Raw genomic sequence first — 22,425 nt, forward strand, 5'->3', positions numbered from 1 at the left:
CACTAGAAAAAAGTAAGATCTGTTCTTAATGGATGTCAAGGACTTCCTCCATTGACTCCCAAAAAATGTTAAGGACAGTTTCTGGTTTAAAATCAGTGCTACTCTCATGAAGTCAATGGGTAGATCCCTGTTCGCAGCACCTGAGAGCCTAGATAGATTGCATATCTTGCTGGCTCTCCGAACACAAACGTGCTGGTTGCTACACTGATCACCTGAATATAGCAGTACTATTTATATACTGGTGTGTTCATAGCATTTGAAAAGAGTTGAGAAAGTTTTTTTGCATTCACAAACTAAGCAACTAGTACAAGGTCACAGGTGAAATCTGGGCCCTCTTCCATTTTTTGCATTGCTTCCCTTTCAAAGGCTCCAGGTAAGAGGCAGCATACAAAATACTTCTGCTGGGACGTGATTTAGTTTGGACCAATCTGTTACACTATCACATCTTAGTTTCAGCTTCTTCTGTGTGATCTTCTGTTTCTCAGCTGCCGTGTGCAGGGTCAGGCAAGTTTTCCATTTTTTATCAACTCTCCCACTGCCCTAACAAACAAGTCTGAAGAAGGTCCCATAGCTTCCTTGTGTATGGACTTCTTTTCTCAGGTCTTTCTAAAGTGGTTTATAAAATGTTTTACATTGTTATTCCCTGTTGATGTATCTTTCATTGAAAATGAGATTGTGGTGTCATTTTGGACCTTAAATGTGACATTGATGGTGATGGACAGTAGCTCTTTGTCCTGGCTATGCAATGAGGGGATGGGAGCCTTGCAGTATGATTCAGGGCAGCTGAATCAGGACCTATAATATCACACTGAATAATTTAGCAGTTGTTACTGACCTTGATCTCTTCACAAATTCTCCTCTAACATCCATGACTACGTGTGAAAAAGTAAATGCCTTTTATCTCCTTTTTTTTGATTTTCACTTTAAAAGCTCACCTGATCCAGCCGCCCTCTCTAATCAGCTAAAAAGCCTTCATCCCAGTAGTTCATTATTATTTTCCCCTTCATTTTTGGAAGCTGTTTCTATCCTCCAAAGCTCAGAAAGCAGCAGTGCTCACCTGGGATACACTGAATGTTACAAAAAGTGCAGCTCTTAGGAGCCCGAGAAGCCAAACATGCTGGTGAGGGAAAAGGAGGGATGATCTTAAACTGGACTCTGGGTCCATCTGGAAGGACTATCAACTTCACTGTGAGTTGTGTAGAGGTGGCAAAATTCCCCTGCTGCAGGAAATTTGCACCTTATTCTAAGCTCGCTATTAAGTGGTTTTACAGTAGCTTGCAGGACAACAGAGCTGACCTTACTGAGGCAGGACTTGGAAGACTGAAGGGAGCAGATGCATCCACGCTATGCAGTGAAGGAGAACTGCCCCATGTCCTCTCTCACTAACTCTGGACCTGCGAGCAGTCTTCCAGCATTAATACAGCTGAATACAGGAGCCAGGCAGGACTGCCCATTCGCCTTGTTGAACAGCCAGACTGCTTCTGGGGTCAGAGGTGCCTCTGAATAACTGTCAGCGCACCACGCACATGCAGCAGCTTGTGCAGGTGTACCATGGGCTTTTCTGACATGGCGCTGCATCATGATGTGCACGCAAGTGTTGCTGCTGCAAACACTGAAACTGGTCCTAGAGCTAAAACCGTGTGAACACATCCTTAGTGACAGTCAGGCAGTCCCTGCCGTTCAGCACAGGAAACATTTGCCTGCAGCCTTCTACAGAACGTAGCCATACTTGGAATGGTTTGAACTCGCGCTAACAGAAGAGCTGAAATGGAAAGGGACAAAAGGCTTTTTTGTGATGATTTTCAGAACAGGAAATAAATGAAGGACCCTTTGCTCAAGGTTGTGGTGTTGTCAGTGTTCTTTTTCTCCTTGGAGACAGTAACTAAGTAGCCCCTGAAAGCTTTTTAACTCTATGGTACCACTGTTCCCTGTATTTTGGTTGCTGATTCATAAAAAGAGCTTGAAAAGTTCAGAGATTTTTTTTTTTTCTCCCTGCTACTTAATTCCCAGAAAAGTAAGCTTGAAAGGATTTTATCAGAATTGGTTCTTTTAAATTATATATATGTGTGCATATGCATTTTTATCCCTGTAGTCATTTGTGAAAGGATTAAAATTCATATTGGATTCCTTGTTTTCTTGTGCATTTGATTTGTTATGGTAATGTTATTTATCAGAAGTCACAATGCTATTTTGATACAAAGACTGAAAGAGAAGTTTGGCATTCATTTTTATATGAATTATATTTATTTCCTCAAATATGTTAGAACACCAAAGTAAAAATATTTTTTATGTATAATCATTTACAATATATCTTTGCTTGTATTGCATATAAATTATAATGAGTTTGGGCCTTTAACTGTTTGAAATTAAGTAGTAATTCTCACAGTTGTCACTGTCTTCTGCATTGTCTGTTGCATCTTGATGAAAAGGAGTAGTAAGATCCACCAATATTAGTTTAATAGAACAGTGTAAGACCTGCATGCCCTCTGGTGGAAGCGATCCTTAGCCGACTAGTGTAGATCAGCTTTTGTGGCAGTGCTAAATGCCTGACCTGCAGACAGACACACTCTCCTTTGATATAGTTAGTTACTCAATTAAATTATGGTCTCCATAGCAGACTTTGTTAGCTAGTAGGAAGGAAAACTCTTCTAGTGCATTTTTTTTTCACACTTCATTACAGTTTGAACTTTTTCATTTTTCTTCAACCTCTTTCTTGACTTTTTAGCCTTCTTACTCCACTGTAATAAAAAGAAAACGAGTTATATATTGTGTAAAGGTATTGAACAGTATCTCATTATTGACACAGGTTTTATACGTAGGATTTTGCTCTGCTTTTAAGGAAGTTTACAGGTCCGATACAAGCTGAGTAAGGATGGGCTCCTCATTTTCACCATTGACTCTGGAAATTTTGCCAACCGAGAGATGCACCATTTGAAGATTAACAGAGAAGGCAGAGAGCTCACCATTCAGGTACGCCGTGGCTTATGTTGGGTGTTAAATAATACTTCACGCAACAAAGAGACCCACTAATTTCAATACCTGACTGTCACCTGAGGCAAAGGTTTCACATTGGTCTGGTGCAACCAAAGCTGGTCCAGCAGCTGGTCCAGGGCTGCAGCTAAAACCAAAGCTCCACCCAGACCAGCTTCAAAGCGTGCCCAGCTGTGTTGTTTTCCACTGAGTGATCCTTCCTTTGTCTCTGATAGTCAGTGAATTAGGAAACACCGCTGGCCAGAAGTTCTTCTGGACCACTGGAATGGTTCTGGAGCTTAGGCCTGCCTGTGTGAGCTATAGTCCCAGAGGAAGCACACAGTATGGATCATTAAAAAGCTGTCAAAGAGAGAAAAACAGCTGGGGAATGAGCACCTGGGAATGTAATTTCATTTAGGGGTATGTGCCCCGAGTGAGAACATGACCCCAGCTGCCTTATCTTCTCACAGAGAAGGAAAAGCTGAGTGAGCGCAGGGTGCAGCCACCATGTGTGTGATGATACCCTGTCCCTTTGCTAGAAGCAAGCCATGCTGACTGTGACAGCCTCACGAGAGACAAGCACCCTCCTCTGTCTCGTTTCCCTGCATCACCTATTTTTCCAAGGCAGGGAGAAGAGGACCATCTTACTGCTCCTTTTGAGGCTAATTATAGCAGTTCATATTACAAAACAAATCACTAGATCTGGACAGCAGCCATTTAACAGGGATGGGTGGCAGAATCTACAGAGAAGCCATGTGTTAAGGAATAGAGTGAGGAGACAGAAACACAGGGAGCGTCACAGTTTTTCTTTACAGTTTCCATGTCTCAGTGGTAAAATGCTAACACAGTAGGCACGCAACTAGGGTGGGTAGGCCTGATTATCTAGGAAGGAGGCTTATGCTAAAAGCCAGGGTTTTCCTCAAGTACCACTCATCTATTGTCTGCTGCACTGTGTTTTTCTTCTATGCAGAACTAATTCTTCACAATACAGTTCTAGAGAGGCCTCCTTTGAGGGTATTCTGAAGTGACTAGACATGGATTTCGGGAAGCAGGGGGGTTTCAGTGTCAAATATTTTAAGCTTTTCTGCAAGGGAAGTTTCTTCAAAGCCCTTTATATGACTATTCTGGTTTATCTTGCAGCTTCTCATGATAAAATCAAAGCACATTCACTTTGCTATCTTTAGAAACTGAATCACACTTGGGGGCAGAATTAACTGATTTGCAGCTGAGAGCCTTCCAGAAGTTTGCAGTACAGAGAGATCTAGGGGTGTCTGCATGCTGTTGTAATGAACTAATTTTATTGACCTCTTCCAGGTTGACCAAGTTCTCAAACTCAAACACAACTTTTCTGAGACTGATTTTAAGGCCATTAAATCACTCACACTGGGCAAGGTCACAGGTAGGTTTTACTGAAAATATTCCCGATTCATCAGTTGTTATAGTACTGGAGTTAACCTGTGCTGTGTGTTGGATTTTTAGTAAGATTGGGGTTTTGTTTGGCTGGTTTAGCGGGAAAAGCTGGCCTGAGCATCCTGGTACTCCTGTTGGTATATCTCATCAATGCAAAAACTTGGCAGCTTTACTTGTTTGCACTGATAGCAATATTAACTTCTGCTATTGCTCCCTCCAGTAAAGTGATTCATACTGCCCATGTGGCTGCACAGGGTGGCATCTTAGCTAATGATATTATTTTGCTGACTACAGCTTGCTTCTCTCAAACCATCCCTGTTTCCTAACAATAAGAACAGCACTGCGAGCCTTCATCCTTTCTATCCTTTTTTTCACTCCCAGTCCTTTTCCATTTGAATTCTACAAGGAATATTTATATTACATCTAGCACCAAGGCCACAGTTTTGCATATTCTATGCACAGAACTTCTTGATTTTTACCCCTCCACACTACAAAGCCATTACAAGACCAGAAAAACTCTACCTGAAATTTTGAAAGTAGAACTCCTCTATTTTGCTGTCAGATACATTATATTACTTTATGTAAGAGTATCCTTTATTCCCAGTAACATTCTAAAAGCTTCCTTGGTTATAGGCATTTTAGTCGTTTGTTAGAATTGGACCTCCATATCAAGCCGGACATCTGTTTCACTATTACAATTTCATATGTTTTATCAGTAGCACCCAAGGTCTACAGGACTGGTAGTCGGACAGGAATTGTAGACATCCTCTAGTGTCTACTTGTGTGATATAATTGTATATACAGATATTAGTGCATTCTGCATCATGTTTTTCTAAGTAAATTAAGGGCAGGAACTGATTTTCCCCTTAATTATATTTAATGTTTGTTCAGAATGCAGCAGTCTTCCAAGACTTTATGAACAGGTCTGGAGACCTGACACTTTTCAACCCAAGTCAGAGCTAAGCTAAAAATCTCATTTTGTCAACAGTCAGTTACAGTGCCCAAAATCTAAAACAGGGGTCCTCAAACTTTTTAAACAGGGGGTCGGCTTGCAGATGAAGTGGCAGGCAGTCATCTGTGGCTGCTTGGTTCCCCCCCCCAACCCCCAGCGGGGGAATTCTGTAAATACCGGGGGCCAGATTGAGGACCCTGGGGGGGGCCGTATCCGGCCTGCGGGCTGTAGTTTGAGGACCTCTGATCTAAAAGAATATTGTTCATCATGGCTTCTACTTAAAGCTCCAGCTATAGATACCAAACCAATAAACCAAGGTTTTTCTAACCAGCAAGATGGAACATAGAAAGACCTTCAAACATGTAGCCAGCAAACTGATCAGGTGCAGCTCAGCATCATGGAGATAAAGTAGATTTGGTCACAAAAATCTGATTAACTTTACAACTACAATGTTATTGCAAAGCCAAAAAAGCCCGGATGTATCTCCAGAAGTCTGATGTTCAGTTCCACTGAACATCATGGACTTGTCTCCAGACAGCTTTTAATGGATATATCCCTCTGTTTTTTCTCTCTTGCCTCAAAGTGTATTGGGATTTTGTTTTAGTAATAGTAATAATAATACCAGTAGTTCATGTTCTGTAATGACACTAACACCATAAACTTGGCCATCCAGGTTGCAGGTGATCTTATTGATGTACCAGGAATCACACAATGCATCCTCATAAGTCACTTTAATTCCAGCCTAGTCCTAATTTGGCTTCTTCTTCATATGTTAAGTGAATTTCTGCAGACTTTTTCCTTTATGTCAGGATTTAATTTTCCAAGTTTTATCCTAGAGCTGCAGCTGTTCTCAGTAGAGTCCTTGTGCTCCCACAGAACCACAAATCCCCCTGAGTCTTCTCTCCATGGTGAACAGTCCCAGCTCTGTCAAGCCTCTCCTCATATGAAAGGTGCTCCAGTCCCTTAATTATCTTTGCAGCTCTTCACTGGACTCACTCCAGTAAGTCCATGCCTGTCTTCTGCTGAGAAGCCCAGAACTGGACCCAGCAGTCCAGCGGTGTTTCACTCACGCAGAGTAGGGGGAAAGGGTCACTTTGTCTGCTGGCAGTGCTCTTCCCAATGCAACCCTTGATACCAGGATGTCGTTGACTGCCTTTGCTGCAAGGACACATTTCTGGCTCGTGTTCAGCTTGCTGTGTCCACCAGGACCCCATGTCTTTCTCGGCAAAGCTGCTTTCCAGCTGGTCAGCCCCAAACAGTGTCAGTGAATGGGGTTATTAACCTAAGTGCAGATCTTTGCATTTCCTTTGTTCAACTTTATGAGGTTCCTGTTTCCCAATTTCTCCAGCCTGCCAATGTCTCTCTGAATGGTGGCACAATCATCTGGTCTACCAGCTGCTCTCCCCAGTTTTGTATCATCTCCGAACTTACTCAGGTTTTGCACTGCCCCATACTGGCAAAAAAAACCCCACAAAACCCAAATCCAAACAGCTACAAACCAAGAGTATTGCCTTGTTGTATTAAAAGGAGAGCTGGGCCTTGTCATCTTAGGAATGTAGAACTTAGATAAATATGTCCATATAGAATTTATATTATTATATAAATAAAAATTCAACTATACTATCTTTTAATAATGACTCACCAGAAGGTGAATACTGGTGACCTAAACCAATATCCTGCAAGTTCTTCCTTGTCATTGTTCACCCCCTCAGCAAACCATAGTCTTCCAGAGGTATGTGATGTTTTTAAATAGTCCTAGACTTCCTGTAGTGTTTGGGTTGGATGCTGCTAGGATTTAGGTACCTAAAGGTATTCGTTAGGAACATTTCAGTGTCCGCTGAGATAGGACCGTATAAAAAAATGTTCTTCGTGTCCTACATACACATGCTATGGTCTTCTGAAAAACTGTCTCTTTTCTTCCCTGTCACATCACTACTCATTTGCCTGCTCTAACGGCCTGATCCTGGCTGCTTAACCAGATGATTATACCACCTCCTTTCTTGACTACGCCATTCATTTCCCACTGGCTGATAAATCTCCAAGAGAGCTTCCAGCAAGACATCATAAAAGCTTGAAACCTCTTCCTCACCAGATTTTCTTATGATAATCATTGTAACACAGCTGGAACTTTCGAAAAGTGCACTTTTCTACAGTCACCAGTTTTCAAAGAATAGTGCTTCCCGCCTCCTACCCCTCCCCCCCAGCCCCATTACACTTTTTTTTTGGTCAGAAGCTACTTAAACACTGATACTTCTTCCTGCTTTTCAAATCTGCTGTATTTTCCAATGGCTGCCCTATACCCAACTCTGAATTCCAGGGAAAAAAAATCTCCATTTAAGGCAGAGGAGGCTAACCTGGAATTCAAAACACAGGGACGCACACTCTGCTACAGACTGCTTGAATGACCTTGGGCAAGCCATTTATGTGCAGATATAAAGGTAAGCAGGCATTTTATTCCCCCTGGAACCAGTCTGAGCTTTACTATCTCTGTTCTCTATCAGTAAAGCATGGATAATAGAGCTTCCCTACATCAGAGGGGTGCTAGGAGGATAAAAGCATTAAAGGCTGTGAGCTGTTGAGATCCACAGTAATGGGGCCATATAGCTGCCTTAGAAAGATCAATCTAAATATAAGTGTGGCTTTGAAGACAAGGGAGTAAAAAGAAGCAGCATTCAAGTAACCAACAGACATTTGTTGGATTCATCCTCACAGCAGCCAACAGTAATAGAAAACTATTATTATCCTGTAGTTTGTTGTCATTTTTACTTCACAAATGTAGAGGCAAGACACAAAAGGACCTGTCCAAAGCTCATCAGTATCAATGGGAATTTTTCCATGGACTTTAGTGAGTACTGGATTCAGGCCCCAAGTGGGTGATAGAGTTTATGGCAAAGCCTCAGTGAAATCTTAACCAGAGTCCCAGTTCATTTACTTTAAGTACTCCTTGAAGAGATCGTACTGCTGTATTTAACCACATGAGCTCTATTGGCTATCTGACCTAGCTGTGAAGCTGGCTGTACTTTGAGCAAGGGATTGAACTGCATAACCTTCAGAGGTGTCTTTCAACTTAAATTATTGTGTCATTCTCTGATCTCAGAGACATATTCACATATGTTTAGGTCTTGTCTAGGAAGAACTACTATCCCAATGGAAAATATGATTTATTTATTTTGGAGTTGGAATCTTTGAAAACTTCTTATTGTTCCCCCAGCACGTCTAAACCTTTCACCATTATAGTCCCTGGAAAAATAATCATTAATGCAGAGAAGTGAATCTCATTGTCTGCATATTTGCTTCTGTGCAACTCGGTGTACCAGCTGTGTAGTAATACAAGAGTAAAAGGGCAACACTGAAAAGGATTCAAGAGTATTCTGAAGAAAAAGGTTCCAAAGATTTTTTTAACACCTATTAATATTGACCTAATTTACTTGTATCTTCAAAGTGATGAATCAGCAGACCTTCTCACACTGGCAATGTAAAGAACTGTGTAGTCTAGCACATGATCATGATATCTTTTATCTCTAAAAGCCTGAGCTAAAACACATTCAAGTTGTAGGAGTCTTTCCACTGAAGCATTCAGCTTTGATATAAAGTGTATGTAGAAGAAAATTTCTCTAAAGTCATTTAATTAAAATCATTATGTAGGTTCAGTACAATCCTTATGATTTCTACAATAGCTTTTCTTATTAAAATTTCACAAGAAGAAAATGCAATCTATACACTAAACAATTCATTCAAGAGTGATATTATGTTGGGGGAGATGATAACAGGATAATTAAATCAGAAGGGGTAAGTTGGCATTAATTCTTAGATACAAAAGTTTCCCTAAGAAACACCTCTTTCTAGAGAGTTTTTATGGAAAAGACTTAAGTCTGGGTTTTTTTGGTGGAATGTCATTCCCTTTTTTAAGCTCACAAGATCACAATTTGCTTGAGAAATTTAAAGACACAGTCTCAGAATATTGTGGTCTAGCATTTTAAACAATACACCAAGGGGTGCAAGAGATACTGGCTGGACTCTTCTGGTCACTGCAAAACTCTTTGCTGCACTCTTCTTACCCTGAATACCTATTTTTTAGCAGGACCATACCCCAGAAAAACATCTCTTGGGTGCATGATGGGGCACTTTCAAAAGTTTTTCCTCCAAGTAGCTTAGTAAAACATTAAGAAAATGGAAATGGCCACTTCAGGATGAAAGTGGAAGACATTTGGGACCAAGATGGCAGTAGTTAAAATAAGGAAAGTTTTGCAACCCCAGGCACTTTAAACAATCCAAGCTCTAAGCCAATAATGCCATCATGTCTATCAAAAGGAGACCAAATCTTTTCAGACTTTTTGCACAGCAATATCATTTACCATATGATCATAACACCATGCTTACATCCCCATTTTCTTGATAATAATACTGTGTCCAAGGTCATCTACTTCTATCCAGGAATTCTATTTTTAGTCTGAATTCTTGCTACTTTAATAGATTTTAGCTGTCTGCTCCTGAGAAAAGCATGTATTCTTTTGCACATTCTCTCTCCATATTCTTGCATATTTTCTTCTTTTTATAGATTATATTTTGAGCCCCTGCAAAATCACATAGGGCTGGCTGTGTTGTGACAGATTAGGATTTAAATGTCAAAAACTGTGACACGTAAAAAATTTTACAATACAACTCCAAGCAGTGCTTCATTTTTGATGACAAACTGTCTTTAAGAAAACATACTAAATGAACGCCTGAAATTATCTCTGCTAAGCCTAATGAAACAAAAATTCTCAAATGTTCCACTTGGCACAAAGTGTTCAGTTGCTGGCAAGCAAATCCTGGTGCATTCTGCTCATTCCTGGGAAAACTTGTGAGAAAAAGTACTTTTACTTTGCTCTTGCTGTCCCTTGCTTTTTTGGAAGTGTCTTGGAGGTGGATTGAATGCCTGAAGCCTGTCTCCTGTTCAAACTCATCCTTTTCTTAAGCAAGAGCTTAAGAAAGGTTCTAACCAGGAAAAAAAATCTGTGTTTTTCACTCCACTGTCTTTGTGGCAAGCTCCACCAGGAAATGAGATTATTCCAAAGATGCCTTTTTGTGGGTTCTTCTCTAATCAAAGAGATGCTTTCTGCCCTTTCTAAATTAATGGTTAGGATCAGCAAAGTTTACTGAGGTTGTTGAAGGACATAGCAGCACATTTTTCAAGGTAACTACACAGTACCTGCTAGTCAACTTTTCTGAGACAGGTGCAATGTGGAGACTACAGGTCTTTAACTTCAAGGTCACGGGCTCAAATCTAGCTATAACATCCAAGAAGTAATCTTGCTTGTGCTGTTTAGCACCTTGTCAAAATGAAATGAGGGATAAACATTAACTCCCACAAAAATCATCTCTCTCAGATTCAAAAAAAGAACCAGTGCTTCAGTTTACAGAGTAAATTACCCTTTGCCTTCTGCCAGCAATTCACTTAGAATAATTAATTAATTAGGGCATAGACATTTAAAACAGGCTGTGTCTGCTCTCACTGATGTTAAAAATAAATTTTGATTAAGGAAATCCATGATGGGCCTTCCTGGATGTAAATGAGTACACAAGTAAACTTCAGGCTCAGATTTAAGTTTCGGAGTGACATGAAATTTTTGTTTATAAGAACAAAAAGATATTGAATAATGTTTATAGTCCCATTTTCCACAGTGGTATCTTTAGAAAGAAGGTCTTTTGAGCTACTCTCCCTGCATGCAAAGAATGCTTTTGATTTCCCTTTGATTCCAGTTATCTGTCATATTAGTTATCGTTTACTGTATCAATTTGCTGATACATTGCTGAGCAGCTTAATGCTGGGTCCTTGAGAATTTCAGCAGAGTTCTATTTATGGTGAAAATTAATTCTCCATTACTGAGATATTGAGACTTAAAATTGCTTTATTTAAGATCTTAAAACAAGTGTGCTGTATATGGCACAGGTGCACAAAGAAACAGCAGTGGAACAGGATATCTGTTTTGGTGAATAGGAATGAATCAGCAGATAAATTATGTTGATACAATCAATAAAGCTTATAAAATAGAACTACATGTTAGGCTTAATCCTCATTAACATGGAAAGCGATTGCAAGTACATGGAAAATAGGAAAGCAAAACTGACACAAAGCTTACTGAGCTGTGACATTGGAGACAGCTTCTAGGGAGCAGCTAGAAGGCCCAGCAAGAAGCCAGGCCAACTTATGCACAACTCGGCAGACAAAGCTTAAAAATTATTTCCTAAAAACATTGGTTAAATTAACTTATGGGGAATTAATAGTTAAATTACTCAAAAGCCAAAAAAGATTGCGGCCTTGGCCCCATATAGAAATCATCCAAAGTAACTTGGTCTCCAGTACCAAGAACAGAAGTGCAATGCTAAAATATCAGAAGATCAAACCAAGCCATCAGCACCAATTCAGTGTGATTTTCCAGGCCAGTCAAATGCATGGAAAGATTTACAGTGTAATGAGGTCAGAGGAAGGCCACTGATGTTACATATGACCTTGTTTCAACATAGATCTTGGAACTTCACGGAGTTGTGTCTCTTACTGAGCACTGTGTCATGTAGTGAAAATATCTTTTGGAAAAATATTTTATCATGATTTAAAGACTTCAAGACACAGAATGGCCTTTAATAAGCTTTTCACAGAGGTAACCATGTCATAACTACAGATTTATATCATCCATTCAGGAATTCAGAGGGCAGCACAAGTTGTTCACTTCCAAGTTATACCAGTCTCTTGTTGAGAGCAGTGAAAGCCCCACTTCCGAAAGACAGAAGGCATGCACCTGAAGCCATATTATAAAGCAAACTGTAGCTGTGCGCATGGGATTTTTTCCAGAGGACTCTGAAGTTGGTTTTGGTTTGTTCTTTGTTTTCTTTTTTTTTTTTTTTTCAAATTTCAAAGCCTTTCAATAACAAATCTCCTAGGTCTCATTCATGCAAAGCTTACTTTGACAAAAGACTCCTGGAATTGGCCCTTAATTTGACTTTTTGAAAAAGCCACCAAAAGTGCTGTATCTTAGATTTTTCAGACTACTGTACCATGAAAAAGGAATTCATTATTTCTTAGGCTTTACCTTCTGTACATTGGGGCAGAACAGAGCAATTTAGATTGCCTGATGTCTAAAAGATACCAACAAATCCACCTTTTGTGACAGAGCTAAAAAAAAAAAAAGGAAAAGCTGAGAGTAGAAATGTTTACAACAGGTTTTATAAATTCAACAAAGATGGCAAATACTGTAAATCAGTCTTTTAGTTTTATATAACCCTTCTTGCAGAAACTTGGAAACAATTCTTTGTCTGTTTTATAACACCCCTACCAAATCTCATTAAAAACCTGAATGCAGTGAATCTCTACATGCTCTGAGAAGAGTAAATGTGAACTGCTGCAAGGCTACAGGTTTTTTCAGTGGCAAAGCCTCGCTGTTTCCCTTCCAATCTCTCTCTCTTGCAGTTACTCACAGCCCAGAGGCTGTCCCCATGACAACTCTGCAGAGTGAGTATTTCTCCTGTAAGACCCCTTGCAGAGCAAGCTCACGCCATAGCTTGCTTTGCTGAGAAGCAGCCAAACTCTTCCACGTTATACTTCCATGAAGACATTCAAACAAGATTAGAAATCTTTCTTGGCTAATTCCGTTTGATTGCATGACAGAATGGTCACAGATCTTGAGCATCACAATAATGTGAGATTTGGGCTACTTTTGAGGCTTCTCTGTGTTTTCTTATACATAGAAAGAGTTTCTGTAATTTAGGTAGCAATGTCAGTTGTAGAAGGTCTGCTTTTTTCTGAAATCTTTTTGGCTAAGAGCTTGTACAATCATTGTATTTGAGTGATGGTGGAAAAATTTGACCTTATTTTGAAGTTTACTATCTTACTTTTCAAGCTTTGGAAAAAAACAACTTAAAAAGCTGGGAATCCTTTTTGTCCAATGTCATCAGACATATTTCTAAAACCTTTAATGCTAGAAGCTTTTTTCATTAACAGATAATTTTTAAGACTTTGAATAAGTTTTGGTAATATATATGTGTGCATTTGTGTTTGGGGTTTTTTTTCTTGTTTGATTGACCTAGATATAAGGTGCATCATGTTATAGTTCTCTGAGCAGTATGAATTTCAGTTTCTGAAAAGTAAATAAATGACAGCTTGGAGGAAAGAGAAGATGGCTTCACCATCCTTCACTGATTTTCCCAAACAATCTTTGATATTAAAACTTTAGGAACTAAATTAAAAAAACTTACCTTTTAATTTGCTTTCTGTTTGTGTAATTTATATGAGCACAGACCAACAAATAAATTAATTGTGTTTTCTCACTTTAGACTGGAAAAGAGCATGGAGATACCAGTTTTGGTTTTGATTTAGTAAAGGCGAGGTATAGTTTTGCTTTTTATTTTATTAGTGGAATAGGGCTAGCAAAGTGAGAGCCTGGCTTATAACTAGGAGGATTCCTAGAAGCTCTGGTTTTAAAATGTAGTAACGTGATTAGGTGCATCAACAAAGTAAGGTGAAAAATGAACTCTTCAAGAAGGGTGGAAGCCTGTATTAGCAAGTGATTCAATATTTGGCCATATGAAGCATCGTATAATAGACAACAGAGAGCAGGCTCCTTCATTAAAAGAGTGGAGGAGATAGAATGCCTTGAAGATATGGTCCATATCTGTGAAACTGACGTTTTTAACGGGTGCAGAAACGGAGCATCATCCCCGGGATTCTGTGATATTCAGTGTTGCTGGTTTTACTGTTTATTGTTATTATTGTTATTGCCATAGTTAGCACCAATGATGTGCTAGATATTGTCCAGATACTAGAGGAAATGGATGAGGAAAGAAGCACGATGCAGGCTTTTATGTCAGAGCCAACTTGGTTCGAAGTAAGTAGTGTTGTAAAGGAAGGATGGGAACCTCATGGTTCAGGCCAGGGACAACGTGTCTGCTGAAATAAAACCTGAACAATTGAGATTGCATGAGGAGAAGTAAAAGGGGCAAGGATTCATTTTTTTAATGCCTTCCTAAAATAGATAATTCCTGGAGTGTTTTTCTGTTGTACTGCAGATAGTTTGTCACTGGATCCTGAAGTCGCAAAGGCAAATGCCTATGGTTTCACTGGCTGCCTGTCCTCTGTTCAGTACAACCACATTGCTCCCCTGAAAGCTGCCTTACGCCATCCCAGCATTGCTCCAGTCACTGTCAAAGGCTCCTTGACTGAATCCAGCTGTTCGTCCATAATGGAAGCTGATGTGAACACGGTAACCACGATATATTCCTCATCAGGTATGTCCTGCCTAGAGGGGAATGGGGAATTTAAAGGATATTGTAGAGTGAGGTTTCCTTCCTTTTTGCTGTAATGCAACTGTGATAGTATCAGTGTTGGATTTGGAAGTTGCCTTTTCTCTCAATTAGGCATGTTGAGGATGGGCATTAGGATTAGCCAAGGCCACTTCAAAAGTCCTTGTAGTGAACCAAAGTTTTCAGACTAAGTTCCTAGATCACGTAAAACATGTCTAGAACAAACAAAAAGGTCCCAAAGCCGTAGTGAAACAGCATTGGAAGTATGGTTATGCACCTGGTTTGCTGTTCCTGTCCACTCCAGATAGCTCCAGTGTGCAGATCTCAAAGAAGCACATACATGTTGCACAGAATCTGTATTGTAGTGGTGATGAAGCAACAGTAGTCCTACAACAAAGAAGTCAATTTTTTTCCCACCCTAGCAGAAACAAACAAAAACTCCTTGTACAAACCCCTCGACACATGTGTGTGACTTCTATTGAATGCTTGTACTTTATTCTCTCAAGCTAAAGAGAAGGAGCACTACTTGAGCAGTACCAGTAACATGATGCCAATAGTTCGTTTATCTTTTGCAATTCTGAAACTGTCCTCTGGGAATCTTAAGTATTTTGCATATGTGAATTTGTATGCAGAGAAGGAAACTCAGAGCAGCTGGAAGTGTTGTCACCAGGAACAGGGGCAATCAAGTTGCTGCTTTAGTCACCAGTGGATGTGGCAGAATTCTTAATGACCAGAAAGGGGTACAAATTAAGGGCTATTTTTTGCCCCTTGACCTATGAAGCCACTTTCTTTTTTTCTGATTGCTAATAAAACTCTAGTTTAGATCATAATATGATTCCTTTGACATTTGCACTTGCATCAAATCCCCATTTCCTGCAGCTTCTGCCTAAGATATTCAGCAGAAAACAAATGATGCTATTAGCATTCTGCATAGGGAAAAAGGCTGCTGATTACTCTGTGGAGAATGGCTGCCAGTGCTTCTCCCCAGCCCCCAACTTTCTTCTCACCGCCCAGAGTTGTCTAAGGTACCTGCTCTGACGCACAGAAGAAATGTGTCTTGTAAATACCAAATGGGCAATGATACTGAAAATATGAACTCCTTGCCCTGTGATCTGTCACCTTGATGATCTAATTTTTCTAAAGAGTTTAGAAAGCAGTAAAACCTGAGGCTCAGAACTGCAGGACAGAACCCAGAGCAGAATGTAGCATCTTTGGACTTTAATGTTTAAAGCTTACAATCAGTTGCACTCTATTGTCAAGATTAAACACTGTTACATCAGAAACTTACAATCAGTTGCACTCTATTGTCAAGATTAAACATTGTTACATCAGAAAGTCAGAATTATTATAAAAGCTTATTCCTGTCTTTGCCACTCTGTGCTTTAAAATATGATTTCCTCTCAATATGTTAAATTAACTGATACTACTGCCTCACTATTCACACTGGATTTCATTAAAGCCTGAATAAGATCTTTAGAACAAGTTACTTCTGAAGACTTCATGTCTTTATATGCTAAAGTAAGAGCACTGGGCGGTATATTCTTGTTAAAAAAATTTCCAATTTTTAGCAAATTATACTTTGTATTGATGTACTTGAGATTTACATTTTTACATGGAATATACATTTTAAGAAATAAAAAGAAGACAGAATTAAGGATTAACTTTCAGATTTACTGCTCATATCTCAATTAATCAGTTCCCAATTTCTCATTATTGAGTGTCTGAGAAGAAAACTATAACTTTGAGGTTAACTGTATACGTCTGTGTCGATTTTCTAAAGTATAGATACAACAAAAAACTCTAAACGTCCTGATACACAAATATGAAATTGTTGCTTGTTTCAATAAAAAACATCTTGTACAGTGAATACCAAAATGTACTACAGCTACCAAGGCAAGGATATTAAATTACAACAAACCCTAGAAGACTGAATTTCTCAGTTAGGCTTTCACCTCTTGCATTGGAAAGACTAGTTTGGCAAAGCAGTATAATATATAGCAAAGTCATGCATAAGTCTCATGTACATCCTCTGTGCGATAGCCTGGAGACTTGTAAAGGAGAGAAACACAGATAGGAATCTCATCAAAGGAGAGGGTAAGCTGAAAGAAAAAAAAAAAAAGTGAAGGTGCAGAAAAGCTGGATTCTGCTAGCAGTAGAAAACACAGCATTTCCGAAACAGCAAGGAGTACAGTAAGTACACTGGATGTAGTGGCCCGTAGTACAGTGGGCTGGAGCTCCACCGGCTTCAGGGAGAGCTTGACCTCTCAGGTTTGGGTCTGAATTTGAAACTACCAGCGTATAGATTGTTTAGACATATGTTTCGACAGTAGTCATGTATAGATTGGGTACAAGAAAGCTGCAACATCAAGATGCTTTTAATATAGGAATTAATTTCTGTCCACTCCCTGTTTTGAATCCAATTTGAGCACCACATTTCTGCAGTGGGGAGAAAAACACGCCTTCCAAGAAGCTGTCCCAAGCAGAGGCTGCTTCTTTTAATGGGATTGAATTTGACTGCTATATATGCATCTACAAACATAGGTCAGGTCTAAATCTGTTTAGCCTTGCTTTCCTTTTTCTTCTGATACTGTTTCTTAGTTATATAAAAAAAAGCCAACCAACCAAATAAACAAACAAAAAAAACCAAAACCAAAAACAACCTCCCCCATAACAGAAAAGCTCTGACTGAGGAAAGTTCCCAAAGCTCCCAATGAGCTATTTGGTTCAAACGATCTCTCTGATTCTTCTACTGATAAACTGAGACAAGACTTTCAGATGTTAGTGTAAGCCTTTCTGTTTCCTTTTAAATATACCGTTAACAGACTTTGTTCCTGAAGATGTAGAAGAAAATTGTCCTGCAAGCTCACTTCCCGCCCCACCCCCCGCCCCGAGAGCTTTCTGGTTTGATTCTCCAATCCTCCAATTCACATCTTTTGAAAACAGATTAGAATTCATGAGGCTAGGAAGATGCTTCTGTCTAAACCACAGAGAAAATGAATATAGTTGATACAGAAAATAAGTCCTGTTTTGTTTCACCAACTGCAGATCCTTTTGGGAAGACAGATGAAAAAGAGCCTCTCACCAATGCAGTCAGAAGCGATTCAGCAGTGATTGGAGGTAACTTCGTTTTTAAAGATTGCAATTGAAGAATAATTCTGTCAAGGCAAACATCTAGGATACTTTAAATCTGGGACCCATAAAATCTAGTTCAAGTCTTTTGTAATCTAATGCAGTTCTAGTATTTGCTGTATTTATTAGCACATACCTCTATCAAGCTACTTAGATAGGGGTTTGCATTATGTATGAAGCCAATAGTGGCAGCACGGGATGTTGGATATCACCCAGAAAAAAGACATTATGGATTGTCAAGAACCCGGGTTTTCTAAAGTACAACCAAAGTCTGTCTGTACGCCTGCTAGAGCAGGAGATTTGGACAAGGTGACCTTCAGAGGTCCCTTCCAAGCTCAGCCATGCTCTGATTCCACGTGATTCTGTGATCTAAGACCCAGCTAACAAGTAATTCTTTTACACACCACTGACGAGAGCCTCAACACCGTATTCACATATCCTGTATTTCTTGAGTTGTCTCTTCGCAAGCTGGTGGCATAGTGGAACTCACTTGGTCATATGGAAGCATTTATATACTAGGGAAAGTTGTCCCATAGCTTCATGTATGGTTTTCATTTTCCTTTAACAACATGGAAGGCAATTTATCTCGGTTTATTTTCTAGGATGCCCTGTAGGGAGCTGCCTTTGATATATCTAGAAGCTATAAACCAAAGTGTACAAGGCTCATGCAAGGTTTCCAGAGATAACACAGAAGAAAATATGACAGAGCAAGAATTTGAATGAGCATACAGATCTAGTTTTTAAAAAACAAACACACTGACTCCACTTCCAGTGAAAGCAGAATTTGACTGAAATTAGAAGGTCAATTATGTCAATGCTTGCTGATTTAAGTCTTATGTAAGGTGACAAAATAGAAATAAAAACTACCAGGGAGGATGTGATAGAGGCAGATGATTGGGTACAGACTGAGATGAACTATCCATCATATCCACTAGGTGTTGTGCATTGGTAATGTATTTTTTGAGGTATATTGGTTTGGGTTTGTTTCATTTTGGTTTTTACTTTTTCTATCCTTCCTTATTTTACCCCTCTTCAGGTGTAATTGCAGTTGTGATATTCATCATCTTTTGCATCATTGCCATCATGAGCAGATTCCTCTATCAACACAAACAAGCACATCGAAGTAGCCAGACGAAGGAGAAGGAATACCCAGAAAACCTTGAGAGCTCCCTTAAAGCTGATATTGACTTGCAAAACACAGTGACCGAGTGTAAACGGGAATATTTCATCTGATGGACAGCGCAATTTCTTCTTAATCTTACTCCCCTAACCTTCCTTCCTTTATCCCCTTCTTCCTTCCTTTTTTCTTTTTGTAATTTTTTTTTTTTAACATTCATTTTTTGCTAACTTCTTTTTCATTTGGAAAAGACCGCCCTGCACAGGAAACACTGAAAACAGTCACAGTGCCTCATTCTCTGCACAAGAACCTGGCAGTCACAGTTTACTTCTGCAGTTCAAGAGACCTGTTATCCCACCCTACACAAAACAATATCCACATACACACCTAGTTTCTGCTGTAGGTTCGTGGATGTTTCAAAGTCCCTACATTTATTTATGTTTTAGTTTGGAGCCCTTTAGTTCATCGCTTTTACACTAGAGCTGGACTATGTAAACTAGAGGTAAAGTAGCTGAACACATAGCTCTACAGATACTGGGACAGGATAGAGGGAAAGAATGAGACCAAAACGCTTGATGTATTTTACAGGCTCATTTACAACAATCATAAAGAACTGGCCAAATTCTCAAATGATATGAATTGATAGATATCTATTGATTTCAGTAGTGTTACATTAATTTATACCAGTTGAGAAGCTGGTATGAGATAAGGAAATATAAACCTGTCCTCATTAAGCTCTTTCCCCCAACCTCCTGTTGTTTTACTGTAACTTTTAGGCTTATCAGTACTTTTCCAACAATATATGTATCAACAATAAATGTCATTCCCGTGCACCTCTTTCACCTCCATCTCATAAGGCTGGCTATGTAGACCCGAGGTACTCTAGCATAACTCTAGCTGAAGCATGGAAAATAGTAGCTTGAATCTCCAAGGGTTTTAGGAAGCTGCTAGGACTTAGGTGCTCTGTATTTGTCTGAAATGTTAGAAATGCAGCATATACCTGTTCATGCCATATGGAGGATTATCTCGCACTGAGGTTAAACCCTGTTGCTGCTGTGGCAAAGAAAAAGTACATAGGCAAGAAAAAACAAAAATAGTTTAAACATGAGTCACACCTTCCGCCAGTTCTTCTAAAAAAAAAAAATATCCAACTACTCACCCCCCCAAAAAAGAAACACCAAACACAAACAACAACAACCCAACCAAAAAAACCTGCATGAAAGTTTGATTGGTATTTCCTGCTTGTAGAAACTGGAATATCTTTGCCAAATCTAGAGAGGTCTGATGTCATGATGTCATGTCCTGATGTCATGTCTAAAAAGGTTAATATTTAATCATCCCTGTTTACAAGGAAGAGCAACAAGGAAGAGCATTAGGGAAACAAATTTAAAAATACCTCAAATACTATACTTCAAATTAATCTTCTCTCCTGTTTTTCTAAAGTCTTCTGTCAATCTGTTTTTGATTAGGAACAATACTGAAGACTCAGACCCTGCCCATTTCACTTGTGCTGCACGGTTTCAGTGTGAGGCTGAAAAACCTTGTTTTCCCTCACAGACATCCCGTGGGTGAGAAGTGGAGAAGTCCCACCGAGGGAGGTTTCCACACCCTGCTTGTGTCCGTGTGACATGCTGCCTTCGCAGGGCTTCTGAGGACTGTAGAATTTGCTGTCAGTCTTGGAGGTTTCTGACAGGACTTAAATCAGTCCAACAGCTAAGAAAAAGAAATAGTTATTGGAGTACTCTTAATAAGGTATAATTCAAGATAATTAATTGTGCAGCCGAATTTCTTTCTTTGCCCTCATCCTTCTGCAGTCATCCTGGGGTTTCCGCATGGTGAGCCTTTTTACATAGACTAAAATCAAAGAATCGCAGTATGAGGTAGTAACCCACAGCAAACTAGAGATGAAGTTACACACGCAACAGATGCTATTTTTCCAGGCAGTGCATCACAAAGGTACGTAGCTGGTTATTTTTATGATGGGAGGAGGGGACAGAGACAGACAAGGAAGAATAGATAAATGACAGTTTGGGTATGGTGTTTCTTCGCTACTTCTTTTGGAAGACTTCAGAAGTAACAACCCGTGAAGAGAAAGCAATCTTGGAATGATATTGCTCTCAAGTGAAGAGGAATATGTGAGGCCAGCCCTATAACCAGAACTCTAACCAAACAATTTTATAAAACCATTTATGCTGAAATTATATTGCTGCCATTCTTCCTTGATCGTGGTCAGCAGCAGCTCTTTTGCCTCATGCTGGCTGTTTGCATGATACCTGATTACTTGAGAGTGTTTCTGCATGATGAGGTGTGTAATGATGGACTCATTAGCTGTGTTCCTTTTACGTTGCTTTATCTTTTGCAGTGAAATCCTAGCAAAGCAATTTTCCTCGCCTTCTTTCCTTCCTTCCCCCAGAAAAAGCTGCTTTGTTTGGCATGGCATGAGGGGAGGAATACGTGAGTGCGCGGGCTCCTCTGCCCGTGTTTGAGTCATCTGATCTGAAATGGCCTCTGCATGAAAGATCTCTGAAGTCCTAATGTACTTAATTGGCTTTATGAAGAACGGAATAGGAAGGAATGGGAAGTCCACAGGTCTGTATTTTCCTCTTGCCAAACTAACAGATGCAAATCACCCTTCTGCTTTCCTACGTGTTAGTTCCCAGGACTAACTTTTCTGTAAAGGGCAACAATAAAGCTCAAAGCAGCTCCAGCAGTGGAGTAGCTGGAAAAGGGAGACGGAGCAATGAAGCAAAGTCCTCTCATTTCTCAAGTGACTAAATTACTTTCAGTCATCTTAGGGCCTGATTCAGCAAGATGCTGAGCTTTCTCAAGGACGCTCAAGTTCCCTTCCCCAAATATAGATACTAGAGTTGCAGCAAACATTTCAGATACAGCTCAGTGGCTCAGTCCTGGGTGGAAGCCCAGACCTGGAAAAACAGTGTAAGTGGTTGGTTTGTCCATTTTTTCTTATCCTCATTTAATCTCACCCAGACTGGTAAAACTCCTTGAAAATGCAGCTACGTCGGTATGCATCCATAAAAAAGAAAGAACTGCACATACATAAATGCATGCGTGAGTATACAGAAACACATGCATCTATACTCATGGATGTAATGAGATATGAATGGTTATATGCTACAGGGCTGGACAAATGAACACATTTGTATGGACTTGCCATTTTAAAATCCTGTGTTCTAAATCAGGATATCAATATTCTTATTAAAAAGTAGCTCAAAGATACCATATGAAGTACCCTAATACTCTTTTATCCCCCCCCTCCCCCCGTTTTTTCTTTTTTTGTTATAATGCTCTCTTTAGTGAGGGAATAATCTGGTTTATTTCAGTACCAGTTAACAGCAATTAAAAATATTTTTTTTAAAAAAGAGAAAAATGCAATTACAAAAAAAAAAAAATCTACCAGCGTTCAAACTGCTTTCATTTTCTACAGTTCAAATTATAATTTTTTCCCATCTATTACAAACCATTTCTGCTATTTTTGTTAAAATTGCTCTTTGAATGGTGGGTGGGGGTGAGGGTTGTCTTTTCTTTTTTCTTTTAGCTATCATTCTAGATA

At 39.5% G+C, this 22,425-nt stretch overlaps 1 protein-coding gene across 1 annotated transcript in view; it reads left to right on the forward strand.

Annotated features, from left to right (window-relative positions):
• CNTNAP5 (contactin associated protein family member 5) overlaps nucleotides 1-21,202 on the forward strand; it is a 289,036-nt gene extending 267,834 nt beyond the window's left edge. Inside the window, exons 20-24 of the mRNA XM_040604535.1 lie at nucleotides 2,840-2,970; nucleotides 4,285-4,369; nucleotides 14,375-14,593; nucleotides 17,654-17,725; nucleotides 18,774-21,202. Coding sequence (XP_040460469.1) covers nucleotides 2,840-2,970; nucleotides 4,285-4,369; nucleotides 14,375-14,593; nucleotides 17,654-17,725; nucleotides 18,774-18,970 — 704 coding nt within the window. The 3' untranslated portion in view covers nucleotides 18,971-21,202. The remainder of the gene's footprint in view (nucleotides 1-2,839; nucleotides 2,971-4,284; nucleotides 4,370-14,374; nucleotides 14,594-17,653; nucleotides 17,726-18,773) is intronic.
• Nucleotides 21,203-22,425: the final 1,223 nt, after the last annotated feature.

The sequence above is a fragment of the Falco naumanni genome, chromosome 8, assembly GCF_017639655.2.
Source record: "Falco naumanni isolate bFalNau1 chromosome 8, bFalNau1.pat, whole genome shotgun sequence".
Classification (NCBI taxonomy): Eukaryota; Metazoa; Chordata; class Aves; order Falconiformes; family Falconidae; genus Falco; species Falco naumanni.